The 22,549-nt window shown below is 39.9% G+C and overlaps 1 protein-coding gene across 1 annotated transcript in view; it reads right to left on the reverse strand.

Moving 5' to 3' along the window:
• The window catches only part of arl15a (ADP-ribosylation factor-like 15a), an 89,771-nt gene extending 70,423 nt beyond the window's left edge, over positions 1–19,348 (reverse strand). Inside the window, exon 1 of the mRNA XM_053420615.1 lies at positions 18,975–19,348. Coding sequence (XP_053276590.1) covers positions 18,975–18,986 — 12 coding nt within the window. The 5' untranslated portion in view covers positions 18,987–19,348. The remainder of the gene's footprint in view (positions 1–18,974) is intronic.
• Between the last annotated feature and the right edge of the window lie 3,201 nt (positions 19,349–22,549).

Consider the following 22,549-nt stretch of genomic DNA (forward strand, 5'->3'; position numbering starts at 1 on the left):
TGTTAATGCCTCTTAAAATGAACCACAGTTAAGCATGTGATGTAAAACATTTATCAAAACATGAAAGGGATTTCCCTTACAGGGTTAAGTATGTGACACCCTTAACTACAGTAGGATATGACTGGTACATATAGAGTTTTGATGCCTATGTTCATCTAATTCCAGTAAGTACGTTAAGGTTCATTCTCCCAGTTTAATTCCAGGCTGTGTGTGCTGTGAAAGACAAACGTAGATGTCAGTCTATTATTATCATGAAATATATTAGAGGGACATTTTTAAAACCATCTTCAGAATTTGCAGCTGAGCCGATCTGTGACTACATGGCTCCACCTGGAGGACACACAAGGGAATTTTAGTGACTGGTACTAGGACCAAAGAACTTGCACACTGAGTTTATGCTTTAAATTGTTATTGTCTGTACTAGTTTATAATAAAAATATACATGTAAGCGAACCCAGTTGTTTTGGTATACTAAAAAGTACACAAAATACACAAACCATGGTTTCAGACGGCAGCGTTACAAACGTTGGATCCAGTTGCTCAAATTTGAACATTTTCTCCTTCTCTCAGAATTGAAGACATTCATTTTGCTCTGATATATTAAAATCACCATTTTTGCCTGTTGGTATCAGACAAAATACAAAAAAACGAAACCTTTAAGAACTAGAACGTTACTCAGTAGAGCACATTCAGTAGACAACAGTCCCCTTAAGCACATATACTGACTGATTTTATCAAGACATCTGCATTATTTCTTGAAAGAATAAATATAGAAAAATGCCCTTTGTCCCAATGTTAAAGAAAGTGAAGAAAAAACAGATGTAAAGAGTTCTTCCTTGGCTCATATTCCACCCTTCCATCAAATTTCAATAAAATCGGTTCAGTTGCTTTTGCCAACAGACCAACAGTTAAACAGCATTGAAGAAATAGCCTCCTTGGCATGTGTAATTAATCAGTGTTAACAAGAACAACCTGTAATGGGACCAGTATAGCTTATTGGTTACAGTGGCACAAACGTCAGGATTAAAAGATCCACAAGATGAACAGTGAACTGAAGCTGGGATCAAAAGCGATGAATTGATCTAAGCTGCTTCTTTTGGACGACATCACTACATTTCAGGAAGAAGGATCTCAAGCTGTCTGACAGATGAAGGGGATTTAGAAACCAAATGTAGAACCTGTGCTAAATCAAAGCTCACAGACAGTAGATACAGTATTCTGTCTATAAAGGGGAAATTGATAGTCAGTAAAATACAGGATTATCATGAGAAAAGCAAGTAATCGAGCAGATACAGCGTTTCCTATTAATAACCTGGGCTGCAGCAGCTCGGCACAATCAAAATTAGTTTCATCACCGGAGAGAAAATTGTTATTAATGTATCACTCAGTTTTTAAAACATCTTCTTTTTCAATTTGCATCTGAACAAGTCTTGAATTCCTGTGATGTGAGTTACAACCACTCTTTGCCCTAAGTGTTTCTAACAGAAAACAGAACAACACCCCATTTACAGCACATTAAATTAGACTTTTATGGACTTGTTTTTCAGTGTTAGTCTTCATTAGCTTGTTTGATGTCTTGCTTCAATATGTCACTGTAAGTGGTTAAAAATCAGATTTTGTAAGCATCTTGTAATAAGGAATAACTTAAGTCGTTTTGTCCTAAAAGAAAAATTGCAGTGATTCGGGTTTGGGACATTTTTCCTCTTTCAACTCTAAAAAATGTTTGGTCGCCTGAGAACTTACACATAAAACGATTGACTATCAACCCTCTCAACATTAAAAAACAATGCTATAAACGCACTCGTCTGTGTCACTACCTTGTTACACAAACTCCACTAAATGCCAGTGTTGGGTTTTAAAGGGACACAGGGACGGAGCTGGAGTTGCATTATGCAATGGCCATTAAACAAGAGTAACCTGGCATAAAAGATTTATGACACAGATGAGTAAAACATCAGCGCATTCAGTCATTCTCTGGATAAGAGTTTGTGTCAATGTGTGTTTAATGACAACAGAGGGCGCCATCAGCCTTTCTTCAGATCAGCAGCTCACACACACATACGGAGCCCAGGCAGCCTGATCCTTACTCTCATAACCCTGCAGGGGAGCAGATCTAAGGTATGTAAATCGTTAATAATCGGAGATAGAACCAGTTTGGAAGGTTTACATATTTGAGATGAGAACAGAGGGTGGATTGTCAGCGGTGACAGTGTTACACTAAAACAAGGGATTTCGGAAACAGAGAAATAATTTTGCGCATGACATGAACATGGCTCGACCAGTAATACAGGGGAAGCACCTCTGCAGGGGTCAGACACCCACCACCACGCTTCAGTGTCTTAATGCTTACTCACACTTCCAAGCACATCTTCATCCTTTGATTTCCAGCAGAGGCTCTTTAATGTTTCCACAAATGAAGCTGACAAAGGCTTAAAGAAAGTCTCTGCTATCTCACCATAAATTGTGCGTTTGATTAATCCAGTACTACGGTCTATTTAGTCTTTTCTTGAAAAGCGGATTCTCTTGTTCTGCACGTCAATATCTTTCGAGAGGGAGACAGTGGGTCAGTTCTGTCAACTAATAACCTTAATTCAATTACATAATTCAATATCAAGAGGAAAAAAAGACATTTGATTGTAGAAAATATAGATTCGATTGAGGACTACATAGAGCGTCTGCCTCACAGTTTCTCACACGGGCCTGAGTGGCTTCACAGAGAGCCCAGCATGAAACACAGGAGTCACAGTCGCTCTCATTGACTGAACGTGAATGTAGGTCAAGCCGAGACAAGAGAATAATTCAACAGCATCCGTGTGGTAAAGAAGACAGAGAGTCATCTGCACTTGGAGAAATCGAAAAACAACCTTTGGAAATACATCAGATTTTGATTAATAAATTATATTTTTGTGGAAACTCAGGATCAGGTTGTATGTGAGGTACAGTTAGCCAAGCAATCCAGCACTAAAGATACATGATGGAGCCAAATGAGTGGAACTCCACAGCCAACAGCCACGTCTTGACTCATATTACACTGTGGTTTGTGGATCTACAAGTAGTCTATCAGAAGATGTGCCTTTGCCCTGTTATGGACATATATTATAGAACAACAGGTTTCATCCTATGTGTTTTCAGAAGGAACCATCAAACATCTTTTGACGTTGCTAATAGCGGGAGAAAATTTGTAGTAAAGTAATTTAGCAATTTATATCATTAAGATAAGACCATCCTGTACCTATGTCAATCCAAGAATTTTAATAGACTTTTGTGTGTACTGGGAATCATGTGATTGATATTAGTGCTACTGTAATTTGTGAGTTTTAGTATCTACAGAGCAACACTTGCCAGTACCTTACTCTGAGGAATAAATGTGTTTTTCTACGAAATCACTCTTTTTAAGTTTGGTCAGAGCCTAATTTCTGAATCGTAAAATGTTGTGTGCAAACAAGCAGCCCTACAACCCTGCAGACAAAATACTGTTGACTAACTCGTGATTTAAAATCAATAAATATCTGATTAAAAGATAAGTACAAAACACTCATCACCAGGACAATAAACATCTGTGAAGATTGAGTTTACACGATGGAGTGAAAGTATCAGAGCAGGGTTTGTTTTTAACTCTGAATGACATATAAGAAGGGAGCTTGCAATTACCAAATGATTATATGCTGTTGTATGAATGTCTGTGCAATTATACAATACAGCTGCCCAGAACCACTTCAGTCACACCTCCTCCACATGAGGATAAAAATATCTGCACTCATTGAACAAAACTGGAAGAGGAAACCCCTTGATAAGGGATTGGTTCTCACACTGATCAAAAGAGGAGTATATATGTGGAGGGAACAGGTCACAGTGGGAACAGCATATGTGTGATAAATTCAATCTTACTGGATAGTCAGGTAAAATGTTGTTAACCGCTGCTTCAAAAGTTCCTTTGACCTGATTCTGTTCTTGTGGCACAGCAGAGACTTGTCTAATTACTTGTGTTGAACATGGTGGGACGTCTTTTTCATGCAGCTGGAAATTGAGCTGTCAGAAATAGTAATTGGAGCATGACCAGCACCAGCTCCCCTGTCACAATTAGGAGTCCCTCAGCGATTGGACTGACTGCGCTGCTGATAGACACCGAGAGACATGAGGTGGAGAATTGTGCCTGAAGTATATTCACATGAAGTCCCTTTTTTTTTTTTTTAAATGACTTCACAAACAAAGTTAGCATTTGGAAATATAACTTTACTAATTGATCTATTTATGTAGTTTCCCAAACCTCCTACAACAATTTGCACAACACATTTGTTGCATTTTTAAGTCATTAAAAGGTGAATGTACATTTGTTCTCCGAGTTGCACAAAACAGAACCAACGCGAACATTCACTGTACAATGATGAATGTTTTTATCCTTTGACTGGTTTGAAATGTGATTTCTTTCTGAATGGGGCTTGATTAAATTCTACCATTCAGAAAGAAATCACATGAAGGATTTTATCCTGAAGGGAACAAATCAGACTGATTTCACATAACAGCTATGAGCTGTCATTTTCTTCTTATGTCACATTTTGTACACGCTCTCTGGCATCATAGGCAGGATTTCAACTGCCGAACTGGAAGAACAAAAAGAGTAAAAGCAGAACCATCTGAAAGTCTATTGTGAGAATGGTCTCACGTGTCCATAGAATGCATTGAATACAAACGCGAGCAGTCAGGTCTCCATTTTTATCTGAATGGAGAAAAGATTCTGCTTCTGACACAACCTTTCAAATCCAACCTCACACAGTTGTCTACAATTTCCTTGAACTGCTTTTTATGTCACATGTTAAATGACCCATTCTCATTCTGTATTATATTCCCTGACAACTGGCATTGACAACTGAAGGGAAAAAAAAGGCTCACACTGAACTAATATTTTTTTCAGTTGATCGGTTCTAAGATGGACAAATATGAGGATGATCAAAAATCCCTTTGAATTGAAAGCTTTAATAACAGTAAGCTGGTAACTGCAATGACAATCAACCACAAACAGATTGAAGATTTGATCATATTCGACCGGAACCTGCCGCTTCATTTAAAGCTGTTGAATTCTAACTGGGCCAAGAGGAGGGAAGAGAAATGTCCGACATAAAGCCTTCAATCCAATAATGATAAGAAAACACCCACGTTCTGTAAAGTCTGAACAAACTTTGAATAGAAGTAAACAGAAGCGAGACCAGTTCCTGTTGTTTGTATAGATGTAGTCGCATTCTGCATTTAGAACCATCTGAATTCACTCGGTTTGACCGGTAGCCAATAAGACAGATCGCATAAAGAAAGAGGCCCTCTGGCTTGGACTGCTAAAGTAATTTGCTGCCCACTCAGGTATTACAATGGCTTGTGGACAAGCATATTAGGATATGTGCTACAGGCGGACCCCAGCTCACTGTGAAGATGGGTCCCTGTCATGTCAGGGCAACAAAGACTATTGTGTAAGAGAAATACCCTTTAAGACGTCTCACAACAACCAAAGCCTGCAGGATAGGGGTTTCACAGTCAAGGGCACTGTAAGTGAGGCCTCTGAATACAGGACAACAGAACAGATTGGTTGATGTATAAACAGATAAATGATTATATGACATAAACGGTGTAACAAATGCAAATTACTTTATTTCAATTGCGACTGAATCTTCTTGATGCAACGAAAATATGAAGGCTCCCTCCAGTTACCCAAAATAGTTTCTCTGTGCTGCTCAACTTAAATCTGAGTTTAGCACATGTATGGCCGAGACGTGTTTTTGACTATGTGGTCCAATGTGCAACTTACACAGTGAGATGTGGAAACTTAAACACAAACATCACATATGTCTCGTCTCGTTGTCAGTTCCGTCTTCATAGCCCAAACAAAGTGTTTCACTGAGAGGAAGATCATCGGCTATTTCTAGATATTAATATAAGTTAGGTTGATCCCAAAGGGTAGAGGGTTAGTAGAGGGACTTAGGAATTAAAGTATAATTAAAGTATGAATAACGTATGAATAACGGACATGCATAGTTGATGTTTAGTTTAATTTCACTGTTGAATCTCAAACATCAAAACTCAAAGTAAACTGGACTTATAATCATTTGTGGAATCCTCAGTTTTAAAAGGATATTTAGAGACATTGAGTCTGGTTGCATCTAAAAAATAAAAAAAATCTAACCTTACCTTTGCCACAAGTTTGCCACCTTTAACACATTATACTATCCTATTGCCACAAGCTGGATAATGTTTTGCGTTATTTCCAATGAATGATAATATTTAAGTTTTCACTGTGGCATCTCCGTAGCGTCCTTCACTGAAGCGTTGATTTTCTTACATGCCCAGGTCATATGTCATCCTCCACAATAAACTATAAACATGCTTATTTTGGTCACACAATTTTTCTATCCTACCTCCATGACTAGCTGGCACTGTTAAATATGCTGCTCTACAACCCAACCTCCATGGTTTCCAACTTTGTTGCACAACGGTTTTGAACACTTTTATCAAAAAGTCTTCATGGCATGCCTAGAAAGAATGTGGTCCTGTCAAAAGTCTGCCCTAAGTTCCTGGTACAGTCGTTGCACGAAAGCCGAATGTGGCGTCGCCCTGCTCTGTCGGCCAATAGATCTAGAACAGGAAGTTATTCTTTGTTGTTTCCCACAAACAACCAGAGCCAAATTCCTTCCCAAACATCCTTGACGTGACAGAAATCCCCTGTAAGGACCGGCAGCCGAACGGTACTCTATAGGGTGAGGGTGACCCTTGGTGATCGTTCAATCATCATCCCACCAGGTCCTGTGCTTATTTTGAAGTGTGGGATATTCAAGGCCCAGGATGAGGCACTGGCTGCTCCCATCCTGCCTTTCAAAAGGACGGAAGTGAGCTAGAAATGAACGCTGCTTACACTGTGTGAGAAAAAGGTATATTTACGGTGCAAAAACCTGTTGATGACATAACAGGCACGACTAAAACAATATGTCCTTGGGGTTTATGAGTCCTGAAGGCTTCGTAAATATGTATAAATATTGGATTGCATTTCATTCTAAATGTCTATGTGAGCTAAAATAATTGTAAGGACACAATTTGACGGAGATAAAAAAAAAACAATCTATTCCATATAAATGATGCAATTTTCGTTTTCTAGGCTCATGTTATGATCAGTTTGATAATGAGTTATAAAGACAAGTGGATTACACCCTAACTCCTGGAGAATCTCAAGATAAGACAGCTAAAAATATCTCCTCCTGAAAACAGGATGCCTTCGCAGACAACAATCGTCATTTCAGAGGTCGGTGTTGGGATTTCCTCCAAACACTGCAACTCAGATTTATTTTCCGAAATGTTATCAAAGGAATTTGTATTCAAACCAACTGCCAGGACAAGTTGTGAATTCAGAGCCTCGACAGTTGAAGGTCAAATTTGTGTCGACTGCAGATTGTCTCTACTGTAAAGACCCCGTGGAGCAGATGTCAGAGTGCTGCTTGATTCTGCATATTTACATGTGTGACAGAAACATGAGGCCATGGAGGGAGATGCATTGGATATTAATTGCTGTTTACAGTAACCAATAGTGGTGAATATGCAGCACACTGTAAGTGCCAGATTTGACTAGCAGCTCAACATGCAGTCTCACGACAACAGCCTGCTCTCTGTTGTCTAGGACTCTCCACCACCTTCGCCTACGCCTGTGGATTTAACTGTTGAATTGGACAGATTAGGTTCCTGTGGACCAGTTGGTAACTGGCAGAATTTAGAGGGAGAGGAACTAAAAAGCTTTATTATTGGATTGATAAATAGTAATCGATAGAAGAAATATAAGCAGAACTCCTATCATACTGTTCTTTTGACATAAAAACAGATAAAAGACCAATTAACACATCGATTTAGAAATTTCAGCTATTTATAGCACTATTTAAATTACATTTTGATAGGTTATTACATTTTATGCAACTATAGTATTTAAAATGATGCAGTACAATGGGAAGTACAAAACAGTCAAAGTGAAGTTTGCTCTTATTTTTTACAATTTACATGCATATACAGCAACTTAAACTTTTCATCAGCCATTTAACCTCTAAGCTCAAGAAGCCACGTGGTCAATCATTCGTGTTTTCCTACTCTCACCGACGCGTCTTTGTGAACTTTGAACACTGCAGCTGGAAACATCTACAGTTATCTATTTGAAACCAGGCATGCATAGAAACTCTGCTTCCAAAACTCTCCTGTTATTAAGTGGCGAGCCGGGCTGAACTTGCAAAAATCTGATCCAACAGTGAACAAATATGAAACGGCAACTCCAGGTTGTTATGCTGCAGATCCATTGGAAAAGCATCAGAGGCACGAAGGAATCACTGACAGTTAGAGAACAGTAAAGGCTTGGATGACACCAGTAGCTCATCTTGAACCCAAAGGCCGACTTAAAAGAGAAAGAAGAGGGAGGAGAGTGGGAATGGTAACAATCACAACTCTAAACGGATATGGCATTGGTGTGAAAAGGTAACAGGAGGAGGTGGCTGCTCGCAGCTGATGAGTGAGGCCAAACATATCAGGCCCGTGGTACCAGGAAAAAACACTGTGCACAGCAGAGGAACCCAGGGGACAAAGGACACCATCACAACACTCTCACTCCTCGGATGTCAAACACAGCCTTCAGCAAGAGGCTGATAAATGATTCAAGTAAAATGATACAGAGAACGGTATTCTGCTCTATTTCTGAATGAAACTGTTTGCAGCAGACTCTTCTATTTTAATGTGCAAGTGATGTTTAAACTCAAAATCTGAGTCAGGCAAATACTGATTTTTGAGTGTAAAAATGTTCCTGATATATCAGCCATATATAATGTAATTGAGGCTTGATATTTTACAGTTTAACCATGAACTTATAACCAATAAGTCTATTTAAGAAGAAAATACAAACACAACCAAATATATTGAATTTAAATTAAGAAAATAAACCAAATGTTTTTGTAAAATCGAAACTCAAATGTGTATTTTCTGCATTAATTATTTAAAAAAACTAAAGTTTGCATACAGGCAGATACTAATGCTGGTGTTACCACTGTGGTGGCAGCTGCACAAAACATACAACTTCATTTTTCAGACTTTATAATCTATAAACCACCTTGTCCATGACACATTAAAGATGTATATAATAAGTACAGAAAAGACCATAACTTGTGTATAAAAAAACTAAATATTTCTGTAATTATTAATGAAAAGAATCTCAATTATTCAGCCATAACTCACCAATTTGAATGGGTGGGACAAAATAACATATATCCATCAATCTAGCATATGTCACCACAATCTGCAGCCCTGAGGAAGAACAACCCTCTAAAACATTATAATGATTTATTGCAGAACTGTTGGATTGATTTCTATGTTAGACCACTATAAAGGGATTTAGTGGAGGAAATACGGTCCTGGATGATTTTTTTCCAGGTCTGTATGAGAGATAAAAGATTTGACCTTGGCTATGTTTCTCAACATCATTGGAGAATCTCCTGCCAAACATAAAGCACGACCCAGTCCTGAAAGTCTTGTTCTGAATGATGTGGCCTTGGGCCTGGGGGTCGGAGCCTGCAAACCAGTGGAACAGCCATGTTCCACTCCATTAATAGCATAATGAGGTGACCACAAGATGCCCAATACGATCACTTAGACCCTTAATGGTTAAGGCATCCTGCAAAGACAAGGTCTGAAGAGCAGTAGCTATGGTTGCAGTGCACACAGTCAATTATTCTAATGCCCCATGTCACCTGCTGCTACCAAGGACTCAAACTAAATCTAGCTGCAGCCTTTAAGTTAAATATGATACAATGTGATTAATGCAGCATTATGTGTCAGATATGTATGCAAGGATAAGTTGGAACATAGGGATCTTTTGTTCAAACGTATGCAGCAGTAGCTCTGCAGGGCTGTGGAATGATTGGACTGTTTATCTGGATTCATACTTCACACAAGAAGGGAACAGGAGCCCTGACAAAGAAAACCATGGCCAAGGTTATTATTTCTAGTTCAGCCTTGTATTTCACTCATACTCACAAATTGATGATCTCTAGGCCAATAAATGGGTGTGTGTTGTATAATAATCATAATGCTTTATTATTCCTCACAACATCTGCGCTTACATTGATTCATTCCCTCAGTGGAAAGGTACATCTTGTTCTAATGAATTAGACTAGTAAGTCACTGTATTGTGTTGTTTCATTCAAAGTGATGGACAGCATAGTTTTTCTTTAGGCTCCAGAGCCCAAATGTGTAATTACCTTTTTAAGGAGGCACGTCTCAGCTACTGCATTTCCTAAAAAGGGCTCTGGGGACCTTTATCTGCTATAAATACAGCTTTTGGCCTTTGACCATGACATTAAGAAGAGCTGCTCTGGTTTATGTGAAGCCAAGGTATTATCTGATCAATGAATCAATCACCTGTTGAACCAGACACATTAAGATGCCTACTAACATGGTTAGTAAATTACGATTCAAACAAATTACTACACAAAGGTTTAACATGCTGTCTCTTCTGCTTGTTTTGGTGTGCACAGTGTGAGTGGGTGACTTCAGAGAGAACAATCAGCAGGAACATGGAAGAGTCCAAAGCATCAAAAAAATGTAACGATTATATTGAGTAATGACAAGAAGGGTCTGTTGTTCACAAAGAGACAATGAGAGCAAGAGACTATAAACCCAAAGAGAAAAGCCTAATATAAACATGCTTTAAAATCATTGATACGGTTCATTATTAGGTCAGTGTGAAGTTTTTCTCACGACAAAGTTCTAATTTGTATTGCATACATGTTACAGCAGAGGGGATGAATCACAGTATTGGTCTCCCAGAGCATCACATGCTGAGATCGGATTTTCCACACGACTCTATGGGATATTGTGGTGACTCAGCAGGGGCTTCAATCTCTTCAATGCCCACAAGACAATAAAAATAATCACTTCTTTGAACTACACAAGCTTAGCCTTAGACTTGCATCGATCCCCACTTCACGCACTCAATAATCCCACAGTCTATCATAGTGAGGGCCTGAAGGCCGTTATGCTAATGGTACGACTGGTCCAAAACCATTTGTCAAACTCCCTCACTTATTATCAGCCTTAAAAATCTCTAATATCTTCAAACCGTCTTCCCACAATTCAACATATTGACCTGTACTGCTCTGGGCTGTGCTCACCATGTCCTGTGGCTGTGCACGCACACTCATGGAACGTGTAGAAATCATTCACTGGCTTCACGATCCACAAAAGCACCACAGGCTACAACAGAGGAACCATGTTCAGTTACCTTCAGATCCAATAAACCTAATGCCCATCTGTTGTAGTTCCACTTATTGTATACTTGAAAAGATTAACCACGGCTGAGATACAGTTTTAAATGTGCATCATGCGAATCAAGCAAAATCTTAATGTTAAACACTCCCATTATAAAATAACCCTTGTCTGTTATTCCCTGACTAACTAAGCTAGTCAGGGAATAACTGGGAACCTGACAATATGCAACATGAGTCATCAGCCTTGGTTAAATTACAACCGGTGCAAACTAGAGGTAGGAGATCTCTGAAGTATACTCCATGTGTCTTGTTCTATGTACGATGTAGTACATTATTTTATCACGTACAATTATCAAGTACAAGGCCTCAGACAGGTGACTCCCTCTGACATGTCGCTGTCTTGCTCTCTCATATGGATTTGTCTGTCTCAGATGCATAGGAAGAAAAGTGAACAGCCTGAAGAGAGCAAAAGTCATATCATATAAACCGGTTGAGTGTTTACACATGTCACAGTTTGGAAAGGGGAAAAGAAAATGTTGTATTTAGGAAAAAGGGGAATAAAAAAAACACAGTTATCTGAAAAATATGCAGCAACTCGACAAATTAGTTGCACATGAAACCCTATAAAAATACGAATCAATAAAAAATCTTAACGTTTTAATGCAGACTCACAATATGTTGCTACTAAAATCATCACACTTGTGTGCTTTTTAAAGTGCTATAAAGGAAATGTCAACATATTGACATATGTACTTATATCATGTATAATGATATAGCAGTACACAATATATGTTATCATTTTTAAGTCATATCACCCAGCTCTACATGAACATTTCACAAAAACTCATGATGTTGGATATTATAAACAGGTAAACACCACAATTTCATTAATGTTTAACATCTTTCACCAATAACACCAAGAAGACGAAAACAACTTTAACCACATTTCCTCCATCTGTTGCATGAAATGAATGTATCCATTAATAAGTGCACTGTGCTTAAGACTCATCGTTGACCAAGAAGCTGAATGGAGATGCAGGAATAAAGCACCGTTATCTCTCTTTGTTTCTATTGTCTGAGAAACAGCCTTGATACTCAGAGCGCGCGGCCTGTTCTCTGTACGTTTAATTTACATCACAGTGCTGCTCTCCACCTGTTCCACCTTAATATAACGTTGACACCCACTCGAATGGAGCGAAGCGCGCTCTCTCTCTACTCAGTGACCAAGCAACAGTGAAGCAGCAGCAGCAGCAGCCACTGGCGCTCGGTCGGTATCTGCTTCAACAGTGGAAGATTAAAACCATGGTGAAACTAACGGCGTTCCATCCAGCACACACACACACACACACACAAAATCCCTGCTGCTCTCTAACCAACAGAGCGCCACATGTATTCATTTCTTACCGTGTAAAGCCCAATCCTGCACAAGGCGAGGGAGAGCTGCATGTGCTCCGACATTGTGCTCACCAGCCAGCGTAACCCCGGCAACAAACAAGCCAATCCTCTGGAGCAGGTGACTGGGCGGAGGACGACCAGGAGCAGCGGCACACAGCGGTGTCAGGTCAACAGCAGGAGTCCAGCCCCTCATCATCTCACCGCCAGTCGCCCGTATCCACAAGCCATTTTGATTCAAGCATGAGCAGCAGAGTGAAGGGGTTTGTAGACGCACGGCACCGAGGCTCCGGTCTCGTGTTTACGCCTCGTGTTCATTCACCGAAAACACACAACTATTCTCAGGGATCAGTGGACAGACACAAGCTTGAGATTAGTTTGTGAGAATCTCTCTCTCTCTTCTCTCTGTCTCTCTTCTCTCTCTCCGCAGAGATTAAGGGCTCAGTGACAACTAGGGATACAGAATAAGACTGCAAATTGGATTAGTCACCATTACACACCCACACACTGTTCCCCGTACTGTACGAGAAGCATGAGGTATGGAAACCAGTGCTCTCTTTGCATGGAGGAGGAGGATGAAGCGATCGACCACTAGAGCTTACAGCGGTCGTGGGGATTTCTGTGACTGTTGTGGGACGCTTTGTCCGAAGTCCGTCTGTTCGTGGGGATCTGTGAGTCATGTTCAAATAGCTTGTTTTGGTCAGCTCAGCTGTCTTGTGATAGTTGCTGCTGATGACCTGCAGTTTTAGAACATAGAATACTAACTGTACTGCACTGCAAAACTAATTTCACTTTTATTTGAATGATTATAGAGACAAAAACCTACTGTTCAAAATGCAGTTAACCATCCTTTACCTCACTTGCACTTTCAAAGCCACTCAGAGTAATCAGACTGGACGAAATCCCATCACAGCAGAGGGCTGGTGGATCATAGACAATATCAGAAAAATGTTTACTGTCCCTGTCTTGCATAACCACTATATAAATATATATATATGCTGATTTCCGAATTAGGATGTACTCACACTAGGCCATGTTGCCTTGTACTGTTCTGGAGTCCTGTCCTTCCTCCCAATTCCCCCCCGATGGCCTGCCCTCACATTGAACTGAAGTGTTCCGCACTTGGGCACAGTTGAATCAAAGCACTCTGGAGTCTTTGGTTGAGAGCATAGAATTAACTCAGCTAGGATAGTTTTGCTAGCATCTGAAATAAATATAACCATAGCTTATTCACCACCATCTTCTCCATTTTGGTGGTTATTATGGGAGAGGATATTTCTCCCTCTGCTTTTCACAGAGGCAGCGGACTGCGGGAGAAATTTGCAGCTTTACTCCCAATAATTTTTTTTATTCAAATAGTCCAAATAGTAATAGTGGAGGTTTCCGTATGACAGAGCCTTGAATTTATTTTTATATTGTAATTAAACACTTTCAACTAGGCTGCAAGCTTTGCAACTCAGGTAAATCTATTTCTATTTTGCAGTGAAGTGTCAGCTTATTTCACAGTTTTTAAATGCCAAGGTTATACCCCCCGCTAAAGAAATCATAGAGGAAACCCTGCTGGGTGCACATGGTGCCTGAGTGTATCGGGACTGTGATTACACACCAACCACAATGCCATTAGTTTGATATTATTGGTTTGGCACAACATGAAGCTGTGTATGAATACACTCACATACACATGTATTCCCTGCAGAAAACCTGAATGTAACAAAAGTTCCATATTTATATTTAAGTCATATTTAGGAATTGTGAAAGCTCAGTGAGTTGTTATAACACTTTTATAAAATGTTTTGCTGTTAAACAAGTGTTTGACATTCACTGCTCATATAGAAGAGTGCAAAACCAGAACCTTCACCAGGAGGAAAATATCAGTCGATACACTTGAAATATAATAATTTTAAATATCGTGTTAAATATCGACACTGACTGATTCAATATTTTTTATCTTGATTTAATGGTTTGTCATATATTGCTATAGTAGATCATTCAATTTGTTCTAAACTCATTCAACAATATATGATTTTCTCGGAACCTCAGTTCACGATAAAGCTAATTATCAATCTGCATTTGTTTATGGCTATTAAGGACCCACAGCTCTTTAAAGAAATTAGAGTAGAATAATACACCACCGCAGCAAATCAATATCCAATACATTTGTTTTTCTAGTGAGGACAAGCTTTGTATGGACCAACACAATGGGAGTGGTTATGGTCTGAGAGAATGTAAAGGAAATAAAACGCAATAAAAATATAAATAAAGTTCACTAATTCTTTAGACGGACAGTCCATCCAAGTTATGTGGACATCAATATGGAGCTCAGAGTGATCCTCATAATTATCACTTTATGAACCCCCTAGCTATTCCCTCATCTTCCTGAGCAACACTGATGCTGCTCCGGCCTGAGGTGCTGACTCATGAGCACTCTCCACAGACACAGGGGAATCACTGCACCGAGCTAACCAGCAGACACTGAAACCTGACGTGCAGCTGGAAGCTTCGAAGCAGGGACAGAAAGTCAGGAATGCTGTTGTGCTCAGAAAAGGTATTTGACATTACCGCTGGGGGCACCGCAACCTAAATAACGGGTATGTTCAGGGATCTGTGGCCGACTTGGTTGACCTCTCCGTTCAAAGTAAAGCCTGATATCTGTAGAAATATTTTTGTGAGATGGTGGTTGTGTAGGTGTTGGTGCTTTCTGTTCGCCTCTGAAGGGAGTTTGGCAGAGATGTCTGCCGGCACCAGTGATGTGTGTAACACGGTCAGACAGGGGACAAGATTGAAAGGAACAGTAACAGCAGCCTTGTATCCCATAGGCTGGACTCAAATGCTGCCAAGAAATCCCTCACAGCTCCACTTCCTGTGTGGCAGTGGAGAGATGTCTATCTGTTATAGCCTGCTATGTGCAGGAGATGGGCCCTGTAGTACAGCTGGTCTGCCAAAAAACTCACACAGGCTTCTATCAAGACAATTTATTTTCATTAAAAAGGTGTGATGTGTTTTAACATCCTCACAAAAGGTGAGAGTTGCAGAATTTTCAAGGACACCCTCCCACATTCATCCAACATGAAAACAATGTTAATCCTGCCTCAATAAGAGCCTGAAAACGGAAGCTTATAACTATTTGATTAGAATTCTGGGTAAGGTTTCCTAATAGACTATGCTTTGAGATTTCCATGTTATACAGAGAGGTAAATAATAACTGCTGAGTTTATTCCAACTGTTGCTTTACATCTCTTCCAACAACCAGTCAGCGCACTCCACATTACAAATCTACATGTTCTGTTCATGCACCTACACAGACAGGAAACCAGGGGTAATGTAAACAGGTGGTGGACAGCAGAGGCACTCACTGACACTAAGCTAAACAGGTGTTTGGTCCTTTTGACTTGACAAAACTATTAATAGTCCTGACGACTGTGTAACTGTTTTCTTTGCAATTTTTTAGAAAGTTCAAGTGAGGTTCAACATCCCTTCAAAAGATATAATTATTATCTCTGTAGATATGTTCAAGGCAAGTCGTTTTTTCTAAAGTGCAATTAAAACTGAAGCCTAAGTGCTACATGTAATGGGTTATTCTTTTTGATGATGAGTTTTAATGATTTAAAGTATGATTGCAGATACACAAATCCACCACTTAACAGAGATATGCATCAAGTGTAATGCATCGAATTCAATCAAAATTAAACATTCAACTGAACCGTTGAATTGAAATCCAAATCAAATAATATGATAGAATAATGCTTAGCTCTTTTTCACACAAAGAAAACATGTAACCCACCATATAAATTCCACCAAACTCATACTGGCTGTTTAACACCAGGCAAAGATAATTCTTTTTACAGCCTCACAGATCTGTCTTCTTCAAGGGCAGAGCTGCACAGACAACCTGAGAGTCAGTCCACCTGAGATAAGCCTCAGTCGTTTGTGTGAAGCAGCCATAAATAACTCGATATCAATGGCAAAGGTTGAGTGAGATTGATGAAATAACCTTCAGGAGGTGGATTTGCATAAATAAACAAATGTTGTGCAGTGGAGTGAGTTGAGTCGAGCTCGAACAAAATGGATTTTTCAGGACTGGTTCTGGTAAAGATGCTCGGGTGTACAAAATATCTGATCAAAAGTAATATCGGCCGATATATTATAACAATGATACCTAAGATGTTATTATTAAACAATTATGGCAAAGAAATCTAATTGTCACCTGATATTTAACAGTTTAAACAAACAAAAAACATAAAGATAAAAACACAAACATAAAGAACTTGAAAGTTATATAGAAAATAAACATTCTTAATGTAAAAAGGAAACATTATATTTTATTCTTTCGGCATAATTTATTCTGTATGATAAAAGTTGTAATATCGGCACATAATGGCAAACGTCTCAGATAATATGTCTGTGTCAGCTGATTATTATTGGCCAACAAAAGAGGAAGTTACTATCCATAACAACAATAATGCTGAATGCTCTGGTCGGAGTTAGAGAAAGTGAAAGTAAGAATACGGTCTTAGTTTGTTTTCATGTATTTGATGTCACCTCACAACACGTTCATTGTGTCCTTTCTGGTGAAGTCTGCAAAAGGTTGTGGGTCCAAGAGCTTTTCCACACTCGCACTTGTAATTCGGTACGACTGTATCGTGGCAACAGCTAGCACCAAATTCCTCTGTCAGAGCTGCTGTATCCTGTGATCTCCCCCCCCATTGCACCGACCGGGCAGGAGTACAGTTCTACAGAGGGCTCAAAGCTCCATGCAGCTGAATCAGAATCCAGCACAGTCCAGACTTCTTATGTACTACATTCACAACTCAAACCACAGTTAATACCCCAGCAAATGTGCAACTCTGATGTGCTCCCACTCCCGCTCGTCCCAGCCACCGCTATGTGACAAGTCTTTTCACTTTCCTGTTGATTTAAAGGAACGAGACCTAGTTTGGGCCCGGGTTCTGTGCCAGGTCTCCAGCGTGGCACAGCAGGAGAGGAGGCCCTGCGCCTATTGAGTGGCCGACCTCTCAGGACAGCCAAGCTCCAACGGTCCACAGAGTTACAGCTGTGCCTCGCACAGAAAACTGTTTGTCACAGAAAATCTCCAATCACGTAAGCCGGACTATTTTCGTCGTTGTTTGCTCTCAATATGTCTGCAGAGCTTAAATGTGTTAATATTCCAAATCGGACTAATACTTATGGGTTATTTTTACTCGACCACAACTGATCTCTTATGATGTAATGTTAATGCAAGTGAATAAAGGCTGTGCTGTCCTCGAAGCACGTCAAGCAGAGAAAGAAGAGAGCTTGGGGTGAAACTGATTTCATTCAGTCTGTGTCACGAGGGTGCTCTTATTGACGACAATACCCTTTGTGTTTGTCTGTGTGTGTCTGTGTGTGTCTGTGTGTGTGTGTGTGTGTGCCTTTGGTACCAACAACTCTCCTTTTGACATGGAACACAGTTTACAAAATAAATCAGCACAAGACACCGAGAGGCCAGAAGCCCCAGACATCCATCAGTCGGGTACGGACACATTGCTCTTTGTTGCAGAGCGGGACTTTGTAATCTTGACTCTAAAAGAAACGTCCTGGTGAAGTTTGAAGGTCCTTTCAGCTCCCACGTCTTGGGAAGGAGACATTACAAACCAGCTGATAACACTGGGTGGGCAGGTTCCTGTGCACTTCACGCCGTCCCTCTGACGTGACAGCACATTGTCTTTGTCCTCTGTGGCGTTATGAATTCCCAGGGAAAGCCCTCAGCTACGGCTTCCTCTCTATTGTTGCGAGGCTCCAGCAGCTCCCCACCCCGTCCCTACAATGTGGGCAAAGGGCCCAAAAAACCCATATTCTCCCATGGCCAACGCCGGTGCAAGTGCTTTGACCTCTCATGGCACGTTTGGTGACGTGGGGTCAAACAAAACCATCCAGGAGGTTGATGCACCTCGAACCCAGGGAGACAAGTGACAGCTGGACTCTGGCAGATCCTCCTGCAGCTTCACCCTCAGCTTCAGGAAACATCAACAGCTCCAGCGTGTCACCGTGAAGCTAACTGACCCACAGGGGGGTGTAGCTGGTCGAGCAGTGTTTCACATGTAAACAGATCGTGGTTCGGATCAACCGGTTAGACCTCACACACACATACACACACACAGACAGACACACAAACACACACAGAGAGAGAGAGAGAGACAGACACACACACACACAGCTGACACATTAGCATGAGAGCAGCTACACCTCTGTGTTGTTGGGTTAGCACACACACACACCTGATCCAAACTCACTGCTGGGACCAGTGTTTGGTTCGAACCAGCAGCCATTTGCACTCACCAGATAATCCATGTACTGTCGCTGAGCGGTCACAGCAGCACCAGCTGGTTTTGTGGTAAAGCCCTCCGTGTTTTAGTCCCCAGAATGTGACGGGTTCGAGCCCCACGTCGCTTTGTATTCCCCGCCTTTCCACAGCAAAATAAAAGCAGCAGCGCTTCGGTGGGTTTTCTTTTTTGCGAGCAGGGATTCTTCTCCTCCGTGTTTCTCCTTCGGTCCAGAGGCAGGTTCGACGGCGGCGGAGGTCGAGTCGGTGTCGGACGACGAGGCCCCTTCGGTCCCGGCTCTTTGTTAGTGGGTAAAAAAGCCGTGTTCCGCCGGCGGAGCAGCTTTTGCACCTCAGTGTGTCACTGGGTGTTTGGTTGAGGAAACCAGCGAAGCCCCGCACTGCTACGTCACGCACGTCCACTCGCTCACGTAGCGTGGTCACATGACCAAACACATGGAGGCTATTTCTGCTCCGCGGGGGAGAAACCGTCCGCTGGTGAAATCTGATTTATCAGGTTTCACGTGAACGCTCCACGCCAGACAAGTTATTATATGTTTCGTGTGAAGTCTGTGAATCTAATCGTTACATGGACAATGTTATTATTATGGTTATTTATTTAATAACTCACATTGGCTTTAGGAGAGGACTTTGTTCCTTCCTCTTATCAGTGGTGTAACAACATGTAGATATAAAAGCGTAAATAGTCAAATACTAAAGAGATCAACTGTAGCAATGTGACGGAATTCCATTAATATCTTCAATATATACATATAGAGTATATACGTGTGTGAGGTGTATACATGCATACATACCTGCATACAAACATATGTGTATGCAGTATACACTCTATATACACATATATAGACACTATATATACGTACATATACACATACATATATACTGTACACATGCATGCATACATACATAAATACATACATCCATATAAAAAAGCATGCACACAGTATAGAATATGTATGTATGTATACACACAAATATATTAATTAATTTATTGAAATAGTTAATTTTCAGGACCTTCCGTACATACAATGCCTGTTTTACATCAAAAGTTATAACACACTTCGACAAAGACGTCAACAAATTTGGATCAATAAAGTACATCTATCTATCATCTATCTATCGCTCAAACAAAAACATTAAAATATAATAAATGACAATGATATCAAGTAACAGGTCCCGTTGTGGCGATATCTAACAATTTATTTTTGCAAAAACGTTGCTTGTTAAGATATTGCAAAAATGAAAAATATCATATGACAAAAAATGATTAGATTTCCAAAATTTTGGAGTCCCAAAATATATCACAATTGCTCCTATTTTCCATGTTGAACAACCAAACTATTCATACTGAGAGATTTCCATGGGGCTATCAAGCTCCAAGCAGCACGAAATGCAACGACCCTGACGTAATTCATTTCACGATACATAATGAATGAAAGGATAGGACAAAGCGAGGAAAAGCACAGTTGAAAGTCAAAGAGTAGTCCCTCTGCAGCACATACAGGCCTCAGCTCAGATGATACACAGGGTGGATAAGGAAAAGGATGTGCATGTTTCAGATGAATACACAACCATGTGATGTGTTCATCTGTGTCAGTCGTCAGGACACCAATTGTGTCATCCTGGATTTAGTTACTCTATGCTTCCAGTGCATGTTGTGTAATCTGTTATCCTTTTTTTAGGACAGGGAATTTTCTCGCCATGAAGAACCAATCAAAAGAGATCTAACTAAAATCTAATAGGTGGCTTTACGGACCATATGGCAAATCTGACCTCCATTGCTCCTATGAGCTTCCACAACAGTTTGCAAAGAAGACCCTATTCAGGCGTGGTAATTCATTGAGGTAGATAGGGACAATTAACAGAGCAAAAGGGAACCCAGGCAAAGCTATTACGTACTATCACCCTGATTAGAGGAGCAGTATAAATTACAAGACAGCTAATGTGATGCAAGCTGCATACTGAAGTCATCCCTGTTCCCTGGAGAACACACTCCTCGTCAATATTTCATGTGCATGTGCTGTAAAGAAAATCTCCCTGAACATAGTTAAGCTGGAGGTTAACTGGGTGTCCTCTGCAAAGGGCTGACAGGTATTCAATATTCTGAATATTTTTACATCTGTGTAAAGCAAATATGGGACTGTTATGTTTCTCAGAATATCCAACACAGGCAAACATGAGAAGAGAGACCTCTAGTGGCCTGTAGGGATGAGGTGGGTAAGTAGGCAAATGTGCATGCAGAATATTACACACATTGAAAGAAGCTTGATTGCAAAGCACTGTACATTTACCGGCCCCCCCCTCCATGATTACAATTAATTATAAAGCTATAAACAACACATAAGAGGTCATGTTTCACATTGGGTGCAAAGTCATAACTTAATTTGGGTTTGAAAAAAATGCATTATGACACAAAAATTGTCAAATGTATCCTTGAAAGATATTAGTATTATAAAAAATATTAGATCAGCATCCTCTAGTTATTTGAAGCCAAGTTCTTTCTTCAGTGTGACTTTTATTGTTATAATTTATATAATTTTTTTTTACCTACTGTGAAGAATTGAAAATCTTCCCCTTTAGAAAAGATCTGAAAGGAGCCACAGGGAGGCAGTATCCACCAGAGTAAAGAGGCGTTATGGATGTTGTGTTGTCCAGTATCATCTTTGAATGGTTTGCTTATGTAATAAAATGCCAGCATGACACAGATTAGGTGTTTTTCTCTCTGTAGACAAGATAAATGATAACTTGGAATTATAAAATACAAAAGCATAAACTCTGCCGAAGCTAGGGTTTCATTTGTCAATGTCAAAGTAAAATCCCACGAACCAGCACAAAGACGGTGAGAAGATTGAACTATTAATTCAAAGCAATGGTTAGGAGTCAGTTAGCAGCTCTATAATGTAGGTTTCATTACAGGGTTTATAGTCTACAAGCAGTGGAGCTGTTAAAGTTAGCTGTGTTCTTACTGCAGAGTTAGATTGTTAAAATGAACCTCGAAACAATTCCGTATAAACTGTAAAATAAAAGTTTTATTTATACCATTTCAATAGATGCCCTTTTTTATTAAGTTCAGGCTCTTTGAAACTGCACATTTGAATAACATCTGTCCGACTTTAGGGTTTCAGAGTCACTACAACCTGAACTCCATGGTTTTGAGAAATGTTAATAACATGCACTGACTAAAGATCTGATTAACAAATAGCACATGGGCAAATTCAGTTCATCTTATTAATAATTTAATTTATTTTGTCCATGTTTCATGTGTCATGGTCAACAGAACAATATTTGGAAACTAGTTTGATAATAAACTAATAATTTGTTAGAAAACATTTGCCTTTTTAAATTGTCAAATATTATGATTTTCTGATGTTCTTTGTCATATTTGACTGTAAACTGAATTTCTGGAGGTTCGGGATTTATAAAATGAAGAAATACAATTACATCAGACTTGAAAATATGCTTACAGGAAGGGATCCTGTCTCGATGAGTGATGGTTAGGGGAAGTCAGAGGTTTTTTTTTGTGGACATTCCTTTCAGATGATGGAAAATCCAAAACATTCTTCAGGTCACC

The sequence above is a fragment of the Pleuronectes platessa genome, chromosome 4, assembly GCF_947347685.1.
Source record: "Pleuronectes platessa chromosome 4, fPlePla1.1, whole genome shotgun sequence".
In the NCBI taxonomy this organism is placed as follows: domain Eukaryota; kingdom Metazoa; phylum Chordata; class Actinopteri; order Pleuronectiformes; family Pleuronectidae; genus Pleuronectes; species Pleuronectes platessa.